This window comes from Sardina pilchardus, chromosome 10, assembly GCF_963854185.1.
Source record: "Sardina pilchardus chromosome 10, fSarPil1.1, whole genome shotgun sequence".
Taxonomy (NCBI): domain Eukaryota; kingdom Metazoa; phylum Chordata; class Actinopteri; order Clupeiformes; family Clupeidae; genus Sardina; species Sardina pilchardus.
In genome coordinates this window covers 18727650-18751979 of record NC_085003.1, presented here as the reverse complement: position 1 = coordinate 18751979, position 24330 = coordinate 18727650, and the positions used below count along the sequence as shown (strand labels likewise).

Below are 24330 nucleotides of genomic sequence, written 5' to 3'. Positions count from 1 at the left end.
CGCGTAAACTGATCTTGACAGAGTAAGTCGTATCAGAGAATGTCTAATATGCAGTAAATAGTGAAGCAGTATGTTATCTCGGATACAGCCATTAAAGTATGTTGTCTCTGTCCCAACAAAGACCTAAATGTACACACGCCAGTGTGCCTAGTGAAAGCACCATCCTTTTGGTTTTATAAATGATCATTTTGATAATACTTATTAAGTAAGAGACATACTGTATTTCATCACAACTGAACTATACAAAATTATTTAATGAAAAATAATTGACCACAACTGTGATTAGCCTCAGATTAAATGGCAAATCAATCTTGAGACAAAAATCATGGTGAAAGCACATCTTTATTGTGTTTCTGTGAAGCTGCAAGGGAACACAACAGTGAGCAGTAAAGTTGGAAACTCCGGCAAGTTTTTCTAGACCAGCAAAAACCTATGAAGATGCAAATAAACACCAGGACACAACAAATCAGGACATCAAGTTGAGAGATCTTGTATTGGAATTAAGTCTATCTTTTCTGCTAGAGTAGGAGAACTACTACAGTACGGCAAGTACATTAATAAGACTTTTTACGTCAGTGAGTGCAACGGTAAGATGGTGTGTTGTTCAGGTCCTTGTTCCCGCTCTTCTCAAATCTGATATTACATTATACTCAGTAAAACATGTTGTGCAGATGTTTTCAGCCCAATCATTGTGTGCTTATCTATCCAGATAACAACGGCTTGCAAGACCCAAAAAAACTCAAAATCCAGCCATTATGAAATAATGACAATTTATGTGCATGCAACGCAAGCTTGCACCACTGGGATTACTGTTTTTTTATGTGGTTAAGTCTACTGCTTCCAGCTCGGTGTTAAAATGGTCTTTCTTGAGGAACAAAGCACGTCATAGTGGTGGCCGTGGCAACAAAGTGGTGGAGATGACTCCACCTGTCAGAAGGTGTCACTAGGAACAGGTGTGCGCTGAGACATCGCTATCTTGATGAAGATGAAAACGATGCACAACAGGAACAGAACTGTTACAGTTACAGCCGAAGACAAAATGCTGAGACGGAAATAAATTACATTTTAAAATGAACGCGAAGACAAGGATTACATTCTAATCCTCCGGGAAGAAAATGCATAGCAGTTTACTTCTAGAAACATCATCACCAAGGAACTCCTGAGGGTTCTCAACTCAACCTAAGTGTTAACAAGAAAACTAATAGCAAGAACAGTTTTTTAAATTCAAATCAACTAATAAGAAACACTCAGATGCATGTGCAAATTACACGGTAAGACCGATCAAGTATTCCGACTCCCAGAATGATACTATAGTCAGGTCTGTCCTTGGAGTTAACAAGTTTTGCTTGGCTAGTGTTATCAAAAATAAAGACACAAATACTGATTTTCCAAGAACATTTCCCTTTTCAACTTGTGGCGATATGATGAAACAGTTGGAACTCAAAAGTGCACAAAGTGAAGCCCTCTGTCAAGTCCTCTTCCCAGTCTCTCTCTCTCTGCCTGTCTCTGTCTCACTCTCTCTGTCTCACTCTCCATCTCTCTCTCCATCTCTCTCTCCATCTCTCTCTCCATCTCTCTCTCCATCTCTCTCTCCATCTCTCTCTCTCTCATATGCTACCCTCTTGCCCATTACTTAGTATGGAAATCCCTTCGGTGCTCAGTGTTAATCACTTAAGCCCAGACCAGTACTCGTGATGGGCCCCTGTGGCATCCTACTCCATCAGGTGAACTTCATGCACCTCTCCCTAGAGCGCTGCAGCCAGGGCAGGTCCTCTCAGATCAGTCTCACACCAGAGCACTAAGAGGGGGCAGAGGGCTCAAACGGCTCTCCCAGTCATTTAGGGGTCAAAGGTCATCCATTTCCTTTAACGCTGCTTGTGTCTCTGGGGACCCATTGGTCCTGTGCTGCACCTCCTCCTCCTCCTCCTCCTCCTCCTCCTCGGCCTCCCTCGTGTCCCCGTTGACCTGCGGAGGGTCCAGCGGGGGCTCATGTGACTGGTCATGTGACTGGTCAGGTGACGCTTCAGAGAGGTGGGCAGGAGTGGGGCTTGGGTGGCCAGGCAGAGAGGGGTCCGTGGAGAGGTCTTGGTGGACGGTGTGGCTGCGGGTGAGGCTGCTCCTGCTGGTGCCGTTGTCCGGTGGGGGGGTGGAGGACTGGCTGCGGTGGCCGAGGTCCGGGGCGCCCGTGACCGTTGGGGTGCTGGTCTCCACCGTCTCCCCCCGCTGCAGCCTCCTCCTGTCGGGCGCCTGGGAGGAGGTGTGGGGAGGAGGTGTGGGGGGGGAGGTGTGGGGGGGAGGTGTGGGGAGGAGGTGTGGGGAGGAGGTGTGGGGGTGGATTAGCACAGCAACAGGATATGGGGCATAGTTCAGCAAATAAGGGGTTTCAGCTCAACAGCCAATACAATCATGGAATATGTTATTTAAAGGAAGACTCTGGCAATCCTTTGAATATTATTATTATCTTTTTTTTTCGTATGACAGTACTGTGACTTTGCCAAAAAATCGCCAGAATACTTGTTTGATATAAAAAACTTAAAATGCATTTTACATTTGCATAAGCAAAAAGCAGTATATCATCCACTGAAGTCAATGCTTTGCATGCATCAGATGTGTGTGAGAGGAGAGTACCCTGCTTAGGAGAGGGGAGTTGATGATGGATCTGGTCCGGTCCAGGGACACAGCCGTGGGAGTCCTGCTGCAGAGGAGACACAGGGATGTAGAGCACAGTCACAACATACATGCACACAACCTGCCTCACACAACGGGTGCCTCTCATTTGGCCTTTTATACACCCTTCCTTTAGCCTGACGAGCCAGACCCACATCAAGATGTCGGGTCTGGACACTCACCGTAGACAGGGCTCAATCGGAGGGGTGGGATAAACAGTTGTCTTTCAAATTCCCTCCCCGCAATAGGATAACGGTAAACGAATCATCTTCTTGTTTTCAAATAACAGGATGCGTTACCGTCGCAACTTCTGGTCGCATGTCAGTCACCATTATGTTAAGCCCTGTGATTGGCCCGCTGGTGCTGGGGGTTCTCAGCTCCCTGGCTCAATGGATCGTGCCTAGACTGCCCCGCCAGCCAAATTACATTTGCTGCCGCTAGGGGCGTCTAGATTTCTAGGCTACCCTTCCTTCCTTCCTTCCTTCCTTCCTCGATCCTCGTCCTCACTGATCTAGATAAAGAATGATGGGGCGGCAAGAATGGGATAGTCTATCCAGTGTTAGTTATACTGTAGATCAGTGGGAGCGAGCATCGAGGATCGAGGAGAGAGTTTGAGAGCCATCCTATGTCTGAGAAGTATGCTCTGCTACAGTGACTTTATAGTGTCTACAAATTCAACACTAGAGGGTGCTACTGAGTCCCTTGATCTTCCTGGCTCTGTGTGTGGTGCAGGTACCTGTGTAAAGACTGAAGCATGTCTTGCCTCTGTCGTGTGTGTGTGTGTGTGTGTGTGTGTGTGTGTGTGTGTGTGTGTGTGTGTGTGTGTGTGTGTGTGTGTGTGTGTGTGTGTGTGTGTGTGTGTGTGTGTGTGTGTGTGTGTGTGTGTGTGTGTGTGTGTGTGTGTGTGTGTGTGTGTGTGTGTGTGTGTGTGTGTGTGTGTGTGTGTGTGTGTGTGTGTGTGTGGTGCAGGTACCTCTGTAAAGACTGAAGCATGTCTTGCCTCTGCTGTGTGTGTGTGTGTGTGCATGGTGCAGGTACCTCTGTAAGGACTGAAGCAAGTCTAGTCTCTTGTTGTTGGCATCCTCTTGCTGTTTCAGTCTGTGCACCAATGAGTGCGCTACAGTACATCATATAGAAGAGAGGAGCACGGAATAATATATCCATCCAATATAATCCAAACACACACGTCTCAAACTCTACTCATCCAATATAATCCAAACACATACTGTACGTCTCAAACTCTACTCATCCAATATAATCCAAACACATACGTCTCAAACTCTACTCATTTCTGTGATACAGTTTTAACTGCTTTCTCCACAACTAGGATTCTTTCCCATAATGAACTAATGGCCTCTAACTGCGTGATGTAATCCTTACCCAGAGTTCCCTTGGGCAGTTTTCCTGGGTCCGCAACTTCAGGGGCGTGGCCTGCAGCTCTCTGCAGCATCTTCAGGATCTCTGTGCTCTGTGAGAACGAGAGGAGTCACCGTATTGCATCTATTCAACAGCACAGGCTCAGGATCTCTGTGCTCTGTGATAACGAGAGGAGGCACCGTATTGCATCTATTCAACAGCACAGGCTCAGATTAACGCCACGCAGTCATGGACGTCATGCACATGTTGTTCACATACTGTACATGTCCTGTCCTGTCCTGCAGTAGTGTCCTGCGCTCACCTTGTCATGCACATCTGTTGCACACATACTGTACATGTCCTGTCCTGTCCTGCAGTAGTGTCCTGCGCTCACCTTGTCATGCACATCTGTTGCACACATACTGTACATGTCCTGTCCTGTCCTGCAGTAGTGTCCTGCGCTCACCTTGTCATGCACATCTGTTGCACACATACTGTACTGTACGTGAGCTGCAGTCAGAGGAGCTCAGGACCACTAGGTGCCTCTAATGTACACATGCCATGAGCAATGAGCATACAGCATTATGGGCTTCCTTTACACAAACTATGACCAATTATGCATCAATTATGAACACGCCTGATTGGCTAATTCTGTTGAGTGTTGCAGAATCTGTGTTATGGTTGTGTGTTGACCGTGATGTGATGTCCTGTCCTGTCCTGTTCTGTCCTGTGGTAGTGTCCTGTCCTGTCCTGTCTGCAGTAGTATCCTATCCTGTCCTGCGGTAGTGTCCTGCGCTCACCTTGCCCTGTCCTGTCTGCAGTAGTGTCCTGCGCTCACCTTGCCCCCCACCTCCTGTGCGCAGTCCAGCGGGGTCCTCTGCCTCTTGTTCCTCAGGTGCACCAGCGCCCCCTCCTGGAGGAGCAGCTCCACCAGCGCCTGGTGTCCCCCGCGCACCGCCTCGTGCAGCGCAGTGTTGCCATGGTTATTCACCAGGTTGACGGACGCGCAGCTCTGGAGGGGGCAAAGGCAACATGGGCACACTGGGTACAAACATTCATGCAAACACATGTTACACACACACACGTGTAAACCTCTCTTTCTCTGGCATCTGGCATATCTTGTTTATATTTAGTTTAAATAACATTCCATTTTTTGTGATCACACTGACATCACTACATCACATCAGGTTTGACCTCAAATCTGAAGACGTGAGGATTCTGTTTTAGCCAGGCAACACGTCAGTTACAACCGGTCGCTCACTCACGACAGAAATGGAGAAATTCCCCGATATTCTGTTTTACACATCCCCGTAATCTGGTGCTACTGTATGGTGCTATGGAGTGAATGGGTAAGAATATGTAATAATCAGAATATAATCTGAATCACAATAGAGGTAAAGTGAAGTGAGTGGGATTTAGTAGATGCTCTTATCTAGAGCAAAAGAGACTCCAGTGTTGGGTTTGGAGATCAAAGGTCAAGCCTGGGCCATGATGTACAGGTATCAGGTCAGGTGGCACTGCCAGCCCTGCTCCTCCACTCTGATACAGTAACGCCACTGTGGCGTCCTTCAGCTGACCTTGAGCAGGACGGCGGCCGTGTCCAGGTGTCCCTTCAGGCAGGCGTGGAGGAGGGCCGTGTTGCCGTACTGGTCCCTCTTGTTGACCTTGGCGTTGCACTCCAGCAGTGCGGCGATGACCTAAAGCCACAGCACAGGACCGCAGGGATTTACTGGGTGCACACACACATGCCACTGACACACACACACACACATGCCACTCACACACACAGACACACAGACAGACAGACCTCTGGCTCAAGGTAGTCACCTGGCACAGGGCCATGCCATAATTGTTTTAAGTTGAATGTTAAATACTGTGTGTTTGTGTGTATGTATGTGTGTGTGTGTGTGTGTGTGTGTGTGTGTTTTTGTTAATCTTAGTGACTTAGTGAGTCTGAGAAGGAGAGTGTTGACGTAATCTCTGCTGCAAATCCTCCTGCTTAAGCCCTGAAATCACGTCCTCTCCTTCTGACTGGCCACTGGTCACTACCCACATGAGCTGGAGCAGCGCGGAGCTGACCAAACACGTTACCGTGCCGATATCAACACACAGCTCTCCACACCTCCTGCACCAGTGACACTGGCCCCATTGGCAGGAGTCGTCTGGCAACACAGCACACTACAGGCCTTATAGCACGTCTGGCAACACAGCACACTACAGGCCTTATAGCACGTCTGGCAACACAGCACACTACAGGCCTTATAGCACGTCTGGCAACACAGCACACTACAGGCCTTATAGCACGTCTGGCAACACAGCACACTACAGTAGAGGCCTTATAGCACGTCTGGCAACACAGCACACTACAGGCCTTATAGCACGTCTGGCAACACAGCACACTACAGTAGAGGCCTTATAGCACGGCTGGCAACACAGCACACTACAGTAGAGGCCTTATAGCACGTCTGGCAACACAGCACACTACAGTAGAGGCCTTATAGCACGGCTGGCAACACAGCACACTACAGTAGAGGCCTTATAGCACGGCTGGCAGTAGAGAGTCCAGTGTAGAGTCAAAGGTACAGACGCTACACAGTAACACCAGGGTCCAAATAATAAAACACCCACAATCTACTACTCATTAAAGTGCACTAACGCTATTGTGTGTGTGTGTGTGTGTGTGTGTGTGTGTGTGTTACATTCATTACAGTGCACTAACGCTATTGACTTCACTGAGTTTTAAGCAACACTGGAAACAGTGGAATAAGGTGTTGTGCTTCGGCTCCACTGGCGATGCCTCACCTGTGCATGCCTCACCTGTGCATGTCTGTTCTGGCCCTGCCTCACCTGTGCATGGCTCACCTGTGCATGACTGTTCTGGCCCTGCCTCACCTGTGCATGCCTCACCTGTACATGCCTCACCTGTGCATGGCTCACCTGTGCATGTCTGTTCTGGCCCTGCCTCACCTGTGCATGCCTCACCTGTGCATGTCTGTTCTGGCCCTGCCTCACCTGTGCATGGCTCACCTGTGCATGCCTGTTCTGGCCCTGCCTCACCTGTGCATGGCTCACCTGTGCATGCCTCACCTGTGCATGTCTGTTCTGGCCCTGCCTCACCTGTGCATGCCTCACCTGTGCATGTCTGTTCTGGCCCTGCCTCACCTGTGCATGGCTCACCTGTGCATGGCTCACCTGTGCATGGCTGTTCTGGCAGGCCAGGTGGAGCGGCGTGGCGCCCTGGCTGTTGCGGGCGTTGATGTTGGCACCGTGGCGGGTGAGCAGGGAGACCAGGGCACCGCGCCCGTGCAGCGCGGCAACATGCAGCGGAGTGAAGCCGTCCGCACTGCTGCTGTTCACACCCACGCCATTACTCTGCAGGCTCACCAGCTTCTGCACACGCACACACACACACCTGTTACGCCTACGCCATTACTCTGCAGGCTCACCAGCTTCTGCACACGCACACACACACACCTGTTACGCCTACGCCATTACTCTGCAGGCTCACCAGCTTCTGCACACACACACACACGCACACACGCGCACACACACACACGCGCACACACACACACACACGCGCACACACACACACACACACACGCGCACACACACACACAAATCAACAGGTACACACAAATGCACAAATATATACTGTATAACCAACCTTCTTGAATTCTGATATGTTTTTTCAAGCAACGATTAGGATGTTTTATATACAGTACCAGTAGGTATGAAAAATGACCAAGTGATCTGGAGCATGTGTGAGTCTCTCTGTGTGTGTTTTAACAGCTGCATGCATAAAACCACCACAAGCCATAATTAAACCAGTGTCTGCAGGTATGTGAGCATGCATGAGTATATGTGTGTGTGTGTGTGTGTGTGTGTGTGTGTGTGTGTGTGAGGGGTACCTTCTGTGTGGGTTCACACTGTGGGCACTGACATAAGGGGTGGCACAGCTCCGTCTGGACTGGGGGCACAGCCGGCTCATCCTCCTCCGGCTCCTCATCCAGCCACTCCAGCAGGTAGCGCACCTGGAGCACACACACACACACACACACACACACACACACTGTTTCACACCCATATGGTAATACAACTGGTCTTTTATCATATCGACACCAAAAAACACCAGAGGAAGAGAGGATTGTGGGTAAATATTCACCATCTCCACGTCCCCGTCTGCTACAGCTCTCAGCAGCTTCTCCACCTGCCAATCAAAATGAGTTGCCATGAGAACAGTCAGGCAACACCAATCAAAATGAGTTAAGCCATGAGAACAGTCCGGAGCTACACCAATCAAAGTCACCTCCAACATCCTACCCAATCAAGAGAATAACCTTGTACTTGTGTACTGATATTCACTAATATGCACTGTCCTTATCTAACTAAACAATTAAATATATACATAAAATGCTAAACCTTTATAAACTAACACAAGGCCGAGAGCACAGTGCTAAGCTTAGAGAGGCTAGCGCTGCCAGGGAGAGGCGCTGGCTATGTTCCGCGCTGCCAGGGAGGGGTACTGGCTATGTTCCGCACCTCTCGGTCCCGCGTGCGGTCCGGCTCTGGCCGGGGCTCCGTACTCAGAGACGAGGAGCTGGAGATGGACGAGCGCCGGCTACTGCAGTCCGACGGCTGAGGAGAGCGACTAGGAGACTGGGGGGGGAGGGAGGTAGAGAGGGAGAGAAAGAGAGGGAGGGAGGGAGAGAGAGAAGGATGAGAAAGAGAGAGGGAGCACAGTCATTAGTATGGCATGCTGTACATATCACACGGCCAGTAGAGCTGCTGTGTGCTGTATGAGGCTGGAGCATCAGCCTACTTGCTAACTTCAACAGGGCTGTGCTGCTATGACGACCTGCAGTACCCTCAGCTGTTGGGATTCTCTCCATCTCTCTCTCTCTCTCTCTCTCTCTCTCTCTCTCTCTCTCTCTTTACCTCCATGCTGCCGTCCTTCCTCTGGCTGCCGTTGTATGTGTGTTCCAGCAGGGCCAGGATCTGGGGTCACAAGGAGCAATACATTAGTACAACGTTCCTCACTCCAAACATGTGTGTGTGAGTGTGTGTGTGTGTGTGTGTGTGTGTGTGTGTGTGTGTGTGTGTCCCTTGTGTACAGGCTGTGTGTGTGTGTGTGTGTGTGTGTATGTGTATGTGTGTGTGTGTGTGTGTGTGTCTTGTGTACAGGCTGTGTGTGTGTGTGTGTGTGTGTGTGTGTGTGTGTGTGTGTGTCCCTTGTGTACAGGCTGTGTGTGTGTGTGTGTGTGTGTGTATGTGTATGTGTGTGTGTGTGTGTGTGTGTCTTGTGTACAGGCTGTGTGTGTGTGTGTGTGTGTGTGTGTGTGTGTGTGTGTGTCTTGTGTACAGGCTGTGTGTGTGTGTGTGTGTGTGTGTGTGTGTGTGTGTGTGTGTGTGTGTGTGTGTGTGTGTGTGTGTGTGTGTGTGTCCCTTGTGTGCAGGCTGTGTGTGTGTGTGTGTGTGTGTGTGTGTGTGTGTGTGTGTGTGTGTCCCTTGTGTGCAGGCTGTGTGTGTGTGTGTGTGTGTGTGTGTGTGTGTGTGTGTGTGTGTGTGTGTGTGTGTGTGTGTGTGTGTGTGTGTGTGCTCTGACCTTGGAGTTGAGTGCACACTGGAGTGGCGTGTCCTTGGCCTTGTTCAGGATGGCGGTGGAGGCTCCGTTCTCCAGCAGCACCTGGATGATGCCCTCGTAGCCCCAGCGTGCCGCCATGTGCAGCGGAGTGTCCCTTTTGTCGTTCTGGATGTTCAGGCGGCAGGTGTGCAGGTCGTAGTACACCAGCGCCTTAACACACTGCCATACACACACACACACACACACACGGCAGGAGAATATCAACACAGTCATACACACACACACACACACAGAAACATGTCTAGTGCAAGGTAGCTTCAAACTCCGCTAATCTAAAAATACTTGCAGACAGAAGTAGCTCAGCCATCTTGTTTGATGCATTTTATAAAAGATAAATACAGGGAACAACACTGAACTCATGACACACTCATGATCACACACCTATCACAGAGCGTTCCACAGCCGTGGAGAGGAACCGTACTAGATAAAAACAGAGCGTTCCACAGCTGTGGAGAGGAACCGTACTAGATAAAAACAGAGCGTTCCACAGCTGTGGAGAGGAACCGTACTAGATAAAAACAGAGCGTTCCACAGCTGTGGAGAGGAACCGTACTAGATAAAAACAGAGCATTCCACACGCTGTGGAGAGGAACCGTACTAGATAAAAACAGAGCATTCCACACGCTGTGGAGAGGAACCGTACTAGATAAAAACAGAGCATTCCACACGCTGTGGAGAGGAACCGTACTAGATCAAAACAGAGCGTTCCACAGCGGTGGAGAGGAACCGTACTAGATAAAAGCAGAAGTGCGGAGGTGAGAGCGAGACTCACGTCCTCGTGGCCGTGCATGCAGGCCAGGTGTAGCGGGGTGTTCCCGTTATTGTCCTGAGCGTCCGTGTTGGCCTTGTAGTGCAAAAGCAGCAGCTGGAGACAGAGAGAGGGGGAGAGAGGGAGAGAGTGAGGGGGAGAGAGAGTGAGGGGGAGAGAGAGAGGAGAGAGAGAGAGGAGAGAGAGAGGGAGAGGGAGAAAGAGAGAGGGGGGGGAAAGAGAGTGTGTGGGGGGAGAGAGAGAGAGGAGAGAGAGAGAGGGAGGGCACCAAATGAGAGAGGAGACAGGGAATTAAAGGAAGAAAAAAGAGGAAGAGGAAGAGGAAGAGGAAGAAGAGGAAAGGTAAACATAAAGATCATAAAGAGGCAATTGAGGAAGACAGACAGAGAAGTAACAGTACACCAGACATAAATCATTAAGCCATCAATCAAATCCTCAACCAGTCAAAACAACCAGTCATATTGTGCTGCTGCTGAAATGCAGTCTGTGTGTGTGTGTGTGTGTGTGTGTGTGTGTGTGTGTGTGTGTGTGTGTGTGTGTGTGTGTGTGTGGCGTTGCTCACCGTAACTCCTTGGTAGCCCTTCTGGCAGGAGAGGTGTAGGGGGGTGAGCGCATGGTAGTCCGTGGCGTTGACCACCGCCCCCTTGGACACCAGCAGATCGATCAGCGAGGACTGACCTGCAGACCACCAGCGAGGATGCATCAGGCATGACCAATCAATCAACCACCCAATCATTAGATGCCCCACTTAGCATGTCTTATAGTGCCCTGAGGATCTACTCCACAACCGTAATACTGCTAGATCAAACACACACACACACAGACACACACACACACACACACACACACACACACACACACACACACACACACACACACAGAGTGAATGGCACTCTGGGATAGACAGGCTCTCACCGCAGAAAGCAGCAACATGGAGAGGGGTGTAGCCGCGGTCATCTCGGGAGAAAGGGGTGATGATGGAGGGGTCATTCAGTCTCCTACACAACGGAAAACACACATGGAATTACGTCATCAATAGAATAATTACACACAGGGAATAACGTCATCAATAGAATAATAACACAGAGGTAACAAGTTGATCAACAGAATAATAACAAACAGGGAACAAGTTGATCAATAGAATAATAACAAACAGGGAACAAGTTGATCAATAGAATAATAACAAACAGGGAACAAGTTGATCAATAGAATAATAACATCCATCTTAACAAAGTAACTTAGTCTGGGTAGGCAGTAGGCACACGCCCCTGTAGCTTCTGTGGGCATAACTCCACTGGTGTGATACACTGTATCATGAGTGCTTATGCCGTATGGTCATGTAATAACCAGTGTGTAGTGTGTGGGGGGGGGGGGTGCTGGCGGTATCTGTTGCTACATGAGCCTGATGAGTGTGTATGGTCATGTAGTGAGGTGCTGATGAGTGTGTATGGTCATGTAGTGACCAGTGTCCAGCGTGAGGGGGCGCTGCAGGTGTCTGATAGAGTGTATAGTATGGTCGTGTAGTGACCAGTGTCCGGCAGGAGGGGGCGCTGGCGGTAATCTCTCACCCTGACAGGCGGAGCTCGCAGCGGTCGCAGGAGCAGAGCGGGTGGCACATCTGGACACCGTCCTCCTCGCTCTCGCTCTCGCTCAGCAGACGCTGCACCTCCACCTCGTTACCACTGGCAACGTGCTGCAAACACACACACACACACACACAGCAAGCCTTGTAAGTATGTGCGTGCTCTTGGACCATTCTAAAACAAGCAGTGCTCACGAGCTGCATGTCCCTCCATACACTCCACTATGGCTGGTGTGATCACGAGTCCTGAGCTGATTATCAGACTTCCATCCTAACAGGAAATGGATGACTACATCAAACGTGAACAAGTTCAGCTTACAAAACCCTAGAAATCACTCTGCCTGTGGGCTGACCCCTGCCTGTGGGTCAGAGGTCAGTTTGGAGACATGAGCTAGAAACAGGAAGCTCACCTCAAACAGGTGGTCTATGGCGGTAGCAGCGTTCTGAGAGAGCAGACTCATCTTCTGCCGGATGAACAGCTGGTTATTGAGATCTCCAGGCCCCTGAAAAACACACATGATAATGTACCAAAGGTAAATATCATTATATACGTTTATGACTCATGATCATCTTTTATCAAATTATCCTGCAGATGAAGATTGTTCTCAGTCAATATCTGCACCACTTGATCAACTAATCACACTCCAGTGGCTATGGAACAGAGGTTCTCTTTCCCTTTGACCATATCCCCTCTCCTCTCTCTCTTGGTGTCCAGGTCAGGTCTATCCCTCTCTCTTGGTGTCCAGCTAGGGTCATCCCTCTCTCCCTCTCTCCTCTGTCCTTGTGTCCAGCTCAGCTCTCTCCCTCTCTCTTGGTGTCCAGCTGAGGTCATCCCTCTCTCTCCCTTTCTCTCCTCTCTCCCTCTCTCCCGGTGTCCAGCACAGGTCATCCCTCTCTCCCTCCCTCTCTCTCCTCTTTCCCTCTCTCTTGGTGTCCAGCTGAGGTCATCCCTCTCTCCCCTCTCTCCCTCTGTCCTGGTGTCCAGGTCAGGTCATCCTTCTCTCTCTCCCTCTGTCCTGGTGTCCCTCTCTCCTCTCCCCCTGTTATGTGCTCACCGTGAGGCCCTGGCTGAGGTTGCCCTGGCTGATGTACTCCACGGCCGCCTCAAAGGAGGTCAGGCAGTAGCTCAGGTCATCCTTGCTGGAGTTGCAGAAGTGGAAGTTCTTGATGTAGCTCAGATTGGCCATCCTGAGAGAAGACAAGAATAATATTATTATTATTATTATTATTATTATTATTATTATTATTATTAATGACAATAATAATAATAATAATAATAATAATAATAATAAGAGTCGAGCACTGTTGTGATGTGATTTAAGACAAGGCTACAAATGACTGTTTATCAATGACTTCTGATAACAGAGTTCTACACTGCAACACCAAAGTAATCGGTCTTCACTGTGTCGGGTTTTCCAGAGATGTTTTGTGATGAAAGTGACTGCTGTCTGTTAGAACAATTGAGTTATTGTTCATCAGCACTCCTCTGCTCCCACTGCTATCAAGAATGTACACACACACACACACACACACACACACACACACACACACACACACACACACACACACACACACACACACACACACACACACACACACACACACACACACACACACACACACACACACACACACACACACACACACACACACACACACACACACACACACACACACACACACACACACACACACACACACACACACACACACACACACACAGCTGTACATGACAATCATGTGATAGGGCAAGAGCTCACCAGTTTGGGATTTCTGTTTTCACCAGCAGATACAGGATGACTGAGAGCAGGTCATCAGCACAGATGGCGTCCAGGCTCACTGCAGTGGACAACAACCAGCAGGAGATGATTAGAGTTAGAGTTCACTGCAGTGGACAACAACCAGCAGGAGATACAGTAGTTAGAGTTCACTGCAGTGGACAACAACCAGCAGGAGATGATTAGAGTTAGAGTTCACTGCAGTGGACAATAACCAGCAGGAGATGATTAGAGTTAGAGTTCACTGCAGTGGACAACAACCAGCAGGAGATACAGTAGTTAGAGTTCACTGCAGTGGACAACAACCAGCAGGAGATGATTAGAGTTAGAGTTCACTGCAGTGGACAATAAGCGGCAGGAGATACAGTAGTTAGAGTTAGGATCACTGCAGTGGAGCAGGAGATAGTTAGGATCACTGCAGTGGAATATAACCAGCAGGAGATAGTTAGAGTTAGGGCTCACTGCAGTGGACCATAAGGAGCAGGAGATGGACACAGGTTAGTCCATTGGCATAGGACTCAGTTCTAAGCACACAACAGTTGCAAGAGTCTGTTCAGTTGAAGAGTCTGTTAAGGTTACATAACAGCACAAGCAATGCCTTCCTCTGTGATCCTGTGATGCCATCTTAGATCCTGTGTGTGTGTGTGTGTGTGTGTGTGTGTGTGTGTGTGTGTGTGTACTGTACATGTGTATATATCTTAGATGTATCCCCCAGCCCAGATGGTCTGATACTGGCCATCTCTGTGTCCATAGTTAGGGGCGTAATGGGGAAATTGGCTGTTTGGCTAACAGACATTAAGACAGAATTGCTCCGCTCGACATACACAGAACAGTCTTGTTACAACACCCACCCACACAAGGCCCCCAGTATACTCAACAGCCTCGCTATACACACCGAGGAAGTTGTTAAGTGTATCTATTTGAGTGTGTGTGAGTGTGTGTGTATGTGTGTGTGTGTGTGTGTGTGTGTGTGTGTGTGTGTGTGTGTGTGTGTGGACTGAAGATAATTCAGTTGCAGCATGTTTTAAAGAGGCTGCTGTGTGAGTAGCAGAGCCCTTTGATGGACTTGTGACACACACACACACACACTCTCAGAACTGGACACCGCGCCACTGCACCCTTTACCCAGTGGAATAGAATAGCACACATAGAACTCAAGGTGCTATGGCAATTCACTCACTCAAGGAAAGAATGTTCAAGACACACACACACACACACACACACACACAATGATGCCTGCAAACATACAGACAGACAGATAAACACATGTAGACAGACAGGCAAACAAGACACACACACACACACGCACAATGCCTGCAAACATACACAGAGACAGATAGATAAACACATACAGACAGACAGGCAAACAAGACACACACACACACACACAGACCTGTGGGGCTGGGGGACTGCATGATGGTGAGGGCCACCTTCCTCAGGCACAGGAGCTTGTGCAGGGGAGACGTGCAGCGGTTGAGCTGACTCAGCTCTCGCTTCGCCCGCGGGATATTTATACTGGAGAGAGGGATGGAGGGAGGGGAGAGAGAGAGAAAGAGAGAGACAGAGGGGTAGACAGAGAGAGAGAAAAAGAGAGACAGAGGGGAAAGAGAAAAACAGAGAGTGAGAGAGAGACAGATGAGGGAAGAGGAAATAGTGAGTGAGAGACTGCATACGTTGTGTTGATGTCCAAATGAGAGCTATAGTTCATTTAATTATTTGGCAGACGACTCCCAGAGACAGACAGGATGAATAAATAATGTGTAAATCACATGCTACACGCTAACGTCTCGCGCCCACCACACACACCATCTGAGGAGTGTGTGTGGCACACAGTGGCTAACACACAATGCTAACACACAGTGGCTAACACACAAGGCTAACACACAGTGGTTAACAGACTTCTCTGGAAAGGGGAAGTGAGCAGATTTTCTGAAGACGCTTGCTCACCTAAACTCAGATTTGATACCGAGGTCTTTCTGCTGCAGATCCTGCAGGCCTCGCGTGGTTTTGTTAAACGCAGCGTCCTGTTCACACACAAACAACAAGATCCATAAATATGGGATACTTCACAACAACAAAGTGAACTGCCAAAGCAAGATTCTCTCAGAGCACTACTCTCAGAGAGGCAACAGTTATGTTGCTTTTTAACCATGAAGGTCCTAGAGCTGATTGTGAATGCTCAACACCAAGGCCAGAGAGGAAACGTGAATGAAAGTACCTGACTTGCTTCAAGACTTCCCACGTAATTAAAGATGAACTCATGGATACCATGATGTATGTACATCTGAGGAGGAGGGGAGACACCACGTCAAATCCACACACACACACACACACACACACACACACACACACACAATAAAACACATGTGACTGCATGATCAGGGCCACAGCATCCAGGAGATGACCTTTGCGCTGGTTTACAGTCATTTGCAGGCATTTTTACAGCAGTGCACACCTTTGTAGGCCATGGTGAGGAGACATAAAGACGCAATTAAAGCTGAAGAAAGAGCTGTGATGACACTGCCCTTGGAGACTAAATTTGCAGATTTGCAGTCATTTCCAGAACACCAACTCCCTTTCTGTCACTCTTCACCATCCTATCTAAAAAACACAGTTTTAAAAATGAGGAAATGTTTTCTGTGAGTGTGTGAAGCCCCTCACCTCGACCGCTTGCTTCAGAAGAGTCATCTGGAGCTCCTGTTTGGCGAGCATTTTCTGAAACCCACACAGTCAACTCCATTACACTGATCTCAGAGCAGGACAGTCAACTCCATTACAGCACACTGATCTCAGAGCAGGACAGTCAACTCCGCTACACTCCACTACCCTGATCTCAGAGCAGGAGAGTAAAGATGATGAAGATGATGAAGACTTTTTGAGCAATCTTGCTGTGTATTGTAGTAGTTCTGACAGGTTCCCATGGCTACGAGGGAATTCTTTACTTTCTGGAGAACTTTAATCGTCCGTAGTTAAATTACTGTGCTCATCCAATCAGAACAAATGGAACCGGTTATGTGATTGCCCAGCAACATTTCTCAAACATCATCATCTCCTCGACCGGGCCGGGTTTCCCAGATTTTTTAAGAAGCTCTTAAGTGCTATGAACTTCTTAGGAGCATTCTTAGAACGTTCTTAGAGCACTCCTAAGAAGTTCTTAGCACTTAAGAGCTTCTTAACGAATCTGGGAAACCCGGCCATTATATAGTAGTGAAAGATACTCAACAGACATGATGTAGTAGTGAAAGACACTCAACAGACATTATGAAGTAGTGAAAGATACTCAGCAGACATTATGTAGTAGTGAAAGATACTCAACAGACATGATGTAGTAGTGAAAGATACTCAACAGAGTGACATTATGTGTAGTGAAAGATACTCAGCAGACATTATGTAGTAGTGAAAGATACTCAACAGACATTATGCAGTAGTGAAAGATCTACAGCTTCACCTACCAGGCGTGAGTCCCTCAGCAAGCACTGCAGGCATTTAGTGTACAGGGCGTTCACCGAGTCCTGCAGACAAGAGCACAGGTGCCATGGAAACCAGGGTAGGGAAATCACGCAGCAATAAGAGGAAAAGCGTGAATATAATGGATAGCATGGATAAATGTCTTCCCTCCTCCCCCAAAACACTAGTCCATTCTGCAAAAACAAAACTAAATTGCTATTCACTGCTCCCAACTTGCATATTATATGATAACACTTGTACACTGTAGGTTTGTATCCAATATGGTCATTAAATGGGTGAATAGTGCCGTCTTCTCACTATGTGGTAGCGTAGTCCCTTCCTCTCCTGTTCCTTGAAGCTGTGGCCGAAGCTGGTGATGAACTTGTCCAGCCGCTCCGCATGGCGGCCCAGAAACTCCTTCACGTCCTCCACATTCTTCAAACAGTACTGGCCCTGCGTCTGGACAACACTCGTGTCCACTGACACACACACACACACACACACACACACACTATATTACTTTACAAAATATACACTGGGGAATTCAAACCACATTATAACAATACCATTTCTGTATGCATTTCTGTAACCGAATACAAACAATACAAGTGGCAACATTTGTCATGTCTCTTTCCTGTGGTTTTGAAAAAGGCCCCAGATGCTGAGGAGTGTGCCGGGTGAGGTTGGGCATGGCTGTGTGTGGCTGGGCATGGCTGTGTGTGGCTGGGCATGGCTGGGTGTGGTTGCATGGCTGGGTGTAGCTGGGCATGGCTGGGCATGGCTGGGTGTAGTTGGGCATGGCTGGGTGTAGTTGGGCATGGCTGGGTGTAGGGCATGGCTTGGCATGGCTGTGCATGGCTAGGTGTAGTTGGGCATGGCGTGGTTGGGCATGGCTGGGCGTGGCTGGGCATGACTGGGCCTACCTGGGCTCTGGTGGGCCTCCAGGGGCCGGGCGATGCATAGGATGCTGTAGGCCTGCTCCTTCTCGTTGTAGAAGGTCTCCTCGAAGAGGATGGGCACGGAGGCAGTGCACTGGAAGCCTGCTCCCAGCGTCACCTGGTTGTCCTGGATGGACACCTCCTGGGGGGGCAGGAGAAACGGGCGGGGAAACAACATCATAACGGGGCAACAGCATCATAATGGGGCAACAGCATCATAACGGGCTCCTGGAATACTGAGGTGCACTCAAATCCGCAAACATGGGCAAACACTTGCAAACAGCATTCCGTTAACCTTGAGTTTTCGGTGAACGTTTGCGAACAATCCCAGTCTGAGAAGGTAGTTCTCCGCGATAGTAACAATGCAATTATCGTTAGAATGGAATGTTAGCGCCAAATCATTCAAATTGAACTGTTCAAAGAAAACATGTTCACCACGAACGTTCACCACTGTTTGCCCAATTTGAGTGCACCTCTGGTAATACTCAAATCCTAATACAAATCATGCTAGAAAAACACCATGAAGCTGTAATCTATACCGCCATCCCCACACGCATGGATTAGGTTCTCCACTGAAGGTCTCTCTGCAATCCCCTCAAAATCCCCTCTATACAAACGCTGGCCATCAGCTGATCTGATGGTTCAGATCCAGTCACCATGTGAGCACAACACTAACACATGTGACAACCAGAACATGCTGATGATGGAGGGGACTTGATGGCCGCTAGACAGTCTAAGATATAAGAGAAAAAGACTCAAAAGGTAGAACACAGCTCAGGCCTGATCAGGAAGTAAGAGGCGTCGCCTTACCTTCCCGTCGAGGGTCTGGTAGCCCTGTTCCGCGGGCTGCAGAACGTACCCCTCAAACTGGGCTGCTGTGTACGTGCTGACATGTAGACTCCCCTGACACGGCACCAGCACCTACGGTACCGCAGCCAGCAGCCAAGGACACAGCAACAAGAGCACATCACAACATTAGAATGTCCCCACCACATAGACTAGATGATTGAAAATACATAACTACAAAATCAATGTATCAACGCAGAATATAAGGATACACACAAAATGTCATTTAACAACAACTTCCAACTGCCTTTTGGACCTCAGGAGCATCAAGATAAAGCCACCATCACAAATTGGTTGGACTTACAGAAATAGCCACCACATGCCAAACCCAGTGTTGCAGTACGCTTTTATCTGCCTGATTATCAGCTGGGTCAACGTCGTATCCACAAGGGGAGAGTTCCCAGTGCGGCTCACTAGACGAGCCCACATTGTGACTCAGGCCCTGGGGGGCCGGGGGGGGCAGGGGGGGGCGGCAGGCCTCACACAGGGCTTCTCTTTCATAGCATTAGTCACCACAACCATCACATGGGCACGGCAACGGCAGGGAGGTCTGCTGTCTGACCTGCTTACACTCTTCCCCTTGACCCACTGCTTTCACAACTATGCCAAAGTCCTCAAACCAAGAGTGGGAAGAGAATGCATCAATACAAAGACAAGAGACACCTACAGGATACAGATACAGAGTCGAGAGAGAGAGAGAGAGAGAGAGAGAGAGAGAGAGAGAGAGAGAGAGAGAGAGAGAGAGAGAGAGGGGGGGAGGGGAGGGAGAGAGAGAGAGGGGAGGGGAGGAGGGGGGAGAGAGAGAGAGAGAGAGAGAGAGAGAGAGAGAGAGAGAGAGAGAGAGAGAGAGAGAGAGAGAGAGAGAGAGAGAGAGAGATTGAGAGAGAGAGAGAGATTGTCCACTCACAATTCCGTGCACCTCTGCCACGCGGCTGCACAGGTCTGGCCTCTGCTTCTCTAGCGCCTGGTAGAAAGGGTTCCTCAGCAGGTTCTCATCATACACAGCCATAGGGAACTCACACTCGACGTCCTGAGAGAGGGAGAGAGAGAGGGATGGCCAGAGAAGAGAGAAAGAGTGAAAAAGAGGTGGATGGAGGGAGAGATTTGGATTAATGACACAGAATGGGGGGATTTGAGTGGGTGGGATGGAATGGCATGAGAGAAAGATGGAGAGAGAGAGTGAATGAGTTGGGGGGCGGAGGAAGACAGCAAGTATGCAGTCAGGGAGGAGGAGAGAAAATGAGGACATGAGAAAGAAAGAAAAAAAGAGTGAGAGAGAGAGAGAATGAGGGAGAAGGTTGCAGAGCAGATAATCAGATTAAAAAGATTAGCAGACATTTAGGAATTCCACACCAGCGATTAGTGGATGAGATATGTGTGCTCGTATTTGCTCTAGCTGCCATGTCAACAGCGACGTGTGTGAGTTTGGCCAACTCAAACATACATATCAGTTTCACCCCCCATCAAGCGCAAGCACACAACGCAACACCATGAGATCCCAAAGCTTGTAACATTAGAATGCCCAACAAAATCTGATGACCCCGCTGTAGACAGAAGTGAGTGTTACGCAATTGTGTGTGTGTGTGTGGGGTGGGGGGGGGGGGGGGGGGTGGGTGGTGATGAGAGGATGTCAGGGCTCAACCAGCCCTCGTATCATAACCAGTAAACAAGCTAGTCTTCCCCTGCTCCCATCCACAGCACCCATCAAAACATGTTGGCCCTCCCGCCCCGAACAACAGCGATGTTGTTCCGTCCGCGCTCAGCGCTGCTCTGCGGCCAGCTGCTCCTCAGCTGAGCTTGTTAGCATCCCTCGGAAATGAAATTAGATCGGCCGTGGTCCAGTGTACAGTAGCCAACAACAACAGCACAAACAGCAGCAGCAGCACTGAGGATCGTCGGAAGGATCTCACGCAAAACCATTTTTAGTTATTTTTTGACATTGTTGTTTATTATTGCTATTCTCCATAATGTACTATTACCAACTTTTATAATTGTTTACAGTTCAATGTAACTATTGTATTGTTGTTACTTGTGTGTCACTTTGGACGGAGGCGTCTGCTAAATAGGCTACCATAACCATAACCATAACTTCTGTCATCTACCACACAGCATAAGCACAGTAACTACTGTTCTAAGCAAAGTCAGCCAGAGATCAAATGCTGTTATGGAGACCAAACCCAACATGAAGTCAAAACTAAACAGACCACGCAGATGTATCAGACAGTCTGCACTACACAGCATACAACTACAACAGCTCTGCTCTCTTCAAACTACTTCACAACAGAAGCAGAAGTGGCAGAATACTGCTACTGAAAAAACATTAAAAAAAACACTTTCGGGGAAATATCAGAGCTTTTTCCAGACCGGTGTCATTGATTGCGGCATGCTTCCTCTTTCAAACCAAGACACAGAATAAATGAGGCCCTAAGACACAATTGAACAAAAATGCTCATGGCCAAGATAACAGACTACTAGATGTAATGAGATGAATAGGTTAAACTCATAGACCGTATACAATACACCATGTAACACACACACTGGGGTCAAACTGATATTGTGATGTTCAGTATTTGTGGTAACACCAGGAATCTGCTATTTGTGGTAACACCAGGAATCTGCTAATATCCCTATAATGTTTACAGTTACTACAGTTCCTCTCCTGCCGTGCGAAATTCCCCCTCTGTTCCGTGCAGTGGGAAAGTCAGTGATGCAGCACGTGGGACTTTCTGCAGGCTGAGACGATAAGGGAAACAGCAGCAGGTGCACTACAACCTGATAAGTGCACTTCCCCAAAGCACTTTTTAGATTTCTGCCAACAGATGTCCCTTTGCCATGATCTAGAGGTGAGGGTTCATTGAGACAACATTGAAAGCAAATACCAATTCAAAAACGTGCTTGCATGGCCAGTGGTGCTTCCCTGATAGTGGACGGCGCAGAATAAGGACCTGCTTTGGCACCTCTCGCTATAATCACCCCTAATAACCAGAGTTCATATAACACAGACAACACCAGCATCACATGAAAAACATCAAGGCTTTCATATCACTTGAACTGAATGAGGCTTAGATCATACCATCTTCCATCTCCATCTTTAAGCTTAAGTGTCTTCAAAGGACTAAAAAAAATAAATGTATTCTCATTATCGTTTTATCAACCTTTGCCCATTTAGCATTAAAACATCATGACCCACAGAACTAGCGATATGTATTTGCATCCAGTCTGCATCAAGTCCCAGCGTGCATCACTGCCTCCAGAGACTGCTGGTCTAGCAGAGCCGGCTCTAGATCCGTCCTGGAGGACAGTCCCGCTCGTTACTCACGTGTTGAGGGCGGCTAAAGAAGGCCTGTGCCACGCAAAGCAGCTGCATCTTCACAACGCTGAGTCGGCTCAGCAGGAAAGAGAGCTTCATCATCTTCAACATCATCACTGGGGAAAAAGTTGGATCCTCGGCAAGAGAGACCCAGGACAGGCGGATGGAACAAAAAGTTGGACACACGGTGGAGATGTCCACGGTGGAGACTGACCACGGAGAGAAGTGAGGAGAGCAGCAGTGGTGTAGGATGGCACACCGCCCCACCCCACCCCACCCCACCCCACCCTGCGCCAGCAGCAGTCTTCATCTCACAAGGTCAGGGATGCATGCTGGCCTGAAACCCTCAAGAATGCAGCCATGTGATCCAGCCCAGCCGAGCGGACTGAACCCAGTTGGGGGAAACTCCTCACTCGTGATGAGAAACGGAGGGAGAGAGGGAATGCGGGGGACATGATAGAAAAAGTGAGGAAAGAGAGGGAGGACGGACCAAGAATGACTATCCAGTATGCACAAAGGTCAAGAACCCCTTCACATACACACACACTTCATCAGTAGCCTGGGCCTAAATATGTGGCAAAAGATGATGTAGGCCTACAGTCATTATCAGTGTGGCTCTAAACAATAAATATAGTTATCTTCAAAACATCTTAGGAAAAAAGGCTTTTTGGCTATTTGAGATGACACTTGACCTGAAGTCGGGGGAAAGAGTCTGTTGAAAACTTTGGAGCAGGCCAAACCATACAGCCAATGGAACTGTAGAACTGGTCCGTGGGGTTGACTGGAACATCAGGGGATGTTTAACACAGTCCAGATGAGAACCTTTATTAGGCGCTGCATTGATTATGTTATATTTTGTTAAATTGTTTGTCAATACCCTTCACCAGTTGCTCAGACTTACCATAGCAAGTAGGAAAGCAGTATTACTACACTCTTCATTGTCAACAAAATAAAGCTCTACTACAGCTGATCCATACAAAATGCTTTCATGTTTAAATTAATCTCCTTTAAAATACGTAAACTCTGCACACACAAAAAAATGCTGACGCAAGAGCAATAACTAGGGCAGGAAATTAGGTGTGCAGTGGCAATAGTAACCGGTAACCACAAATATATAGCAGAGGGTCAGGGTTTATTTTGTGACTTATTTCCCTCTCGATATGAATAAAACTATCTGTCTATATATCAATCTATCTATTTGACCAAACAAGGCGTTACCGAGCGGACAATCCCTGTCAATATGACGCTTAGACTAAAATGTCAGATGGCCAACTTCAGGGGCCAGTTGCACTGAAGGTGCAAAGCAACCTCCCACAAACAGCAATGGCAACAGACGCGTTGGAAATAGATCGATTTTATTTCACCAAAATATGTACGTGCGGTTAGTTAGCAAGGATAGTGAAAGCAGAGCAGAGACGGTTTCGAGGTAGACTGGTAAAAAGTTGTAACTTAGCTGGACTAGCAACAAGAGCCCACCATGGGCTATGGGCTGGTAGCATCGCGTAAGATTCACTGTTTGCCAACTGAAATGATCTTGGTCAGCACACACAAATCGATGTACCACCAACATTCACGGGATCTGTTTAGATTCTGTTTCTTTCTAGGTTGTCACAGGCAAGTTGTTGTGCCCTGCTCAACAACAGCTATCGCAAGGCACACGCTAGCTTGCTATCCCAAACAGGATTATTTGTTATGCGAACGGTACGCCTGTGAACTAGACTTCTGATGTTTACAAACACAGAAAAGAGCACGGACGACTTACCAAATAGGTTATTGACACGGAGGTCGCATGATAAAATTAAATGCTTTCCAGAAGAGGAGAATAAACATCAGTCTCTTGCGAATCAACGTCAGCACCCGGCCTGAAAATGGTGAGGTGTGTGCGTTCGTATGAGGGTTCGCTAACCAATGGTGTTCTGCATCGGATGACCAAAGCTTGTTCACTGAGCCAATCATAACACGGTTTTGAAGATACAAAACACATCGCTGAACAGAC

General features: G+C 48.4%; 1 protein-coding gene across 1 annotated transcript; it reads right to left on the bottom strand.

The window, feature by feature from the left end:
* Positions 1-323: 323 nt before the first annotated feature.
* On the bottom strand, positions 324-24219 carry ankrd27 (ankyrin repeat domain 27 (VPS9 domain)). Its single transcript, XM_062546913.1, has 29 exons — positions 24097-24219; positions 19932-20054; positions 18989-19099; positions 18164-18320; positions 17559-17719; positions 17246-17305; positions 16455-16508; positions 16012-16077; positions 15741-15817; positions 15187-15308; positions 13776-13854; positions 13071-13203; positions 12426-12518; positions 12002-12126; positions 11349-11431; positions 10996-11111; positions 10437-10529; positions 9626-9823; positions 8959-9018; positions 8563-8679; positions 8186-8230; positions 7932-8054; positions 7216-7413; positions 5601-5720; positions 4862-5035; positions 4048-4135; positions 3706-3784; positions 2629-2695; positions 324-2247 (listed from the first exon to the last, which is right to left on the bottom strand). The coding sequence occupies exons 2-29, from the start codon at positions 20031-20033 to the stop codon at positions 1846-1848; spliced, it is 3303 nt and encodes a 1100-aa protein (XP_062402897.1). The 5' UTR covers positions 20034-20054; positions 24097-24219; the 3' UTR covers positions 324-1845.
* Between the last annotated feature and the right edge of the window lie 111 nt (positions 24220-24330).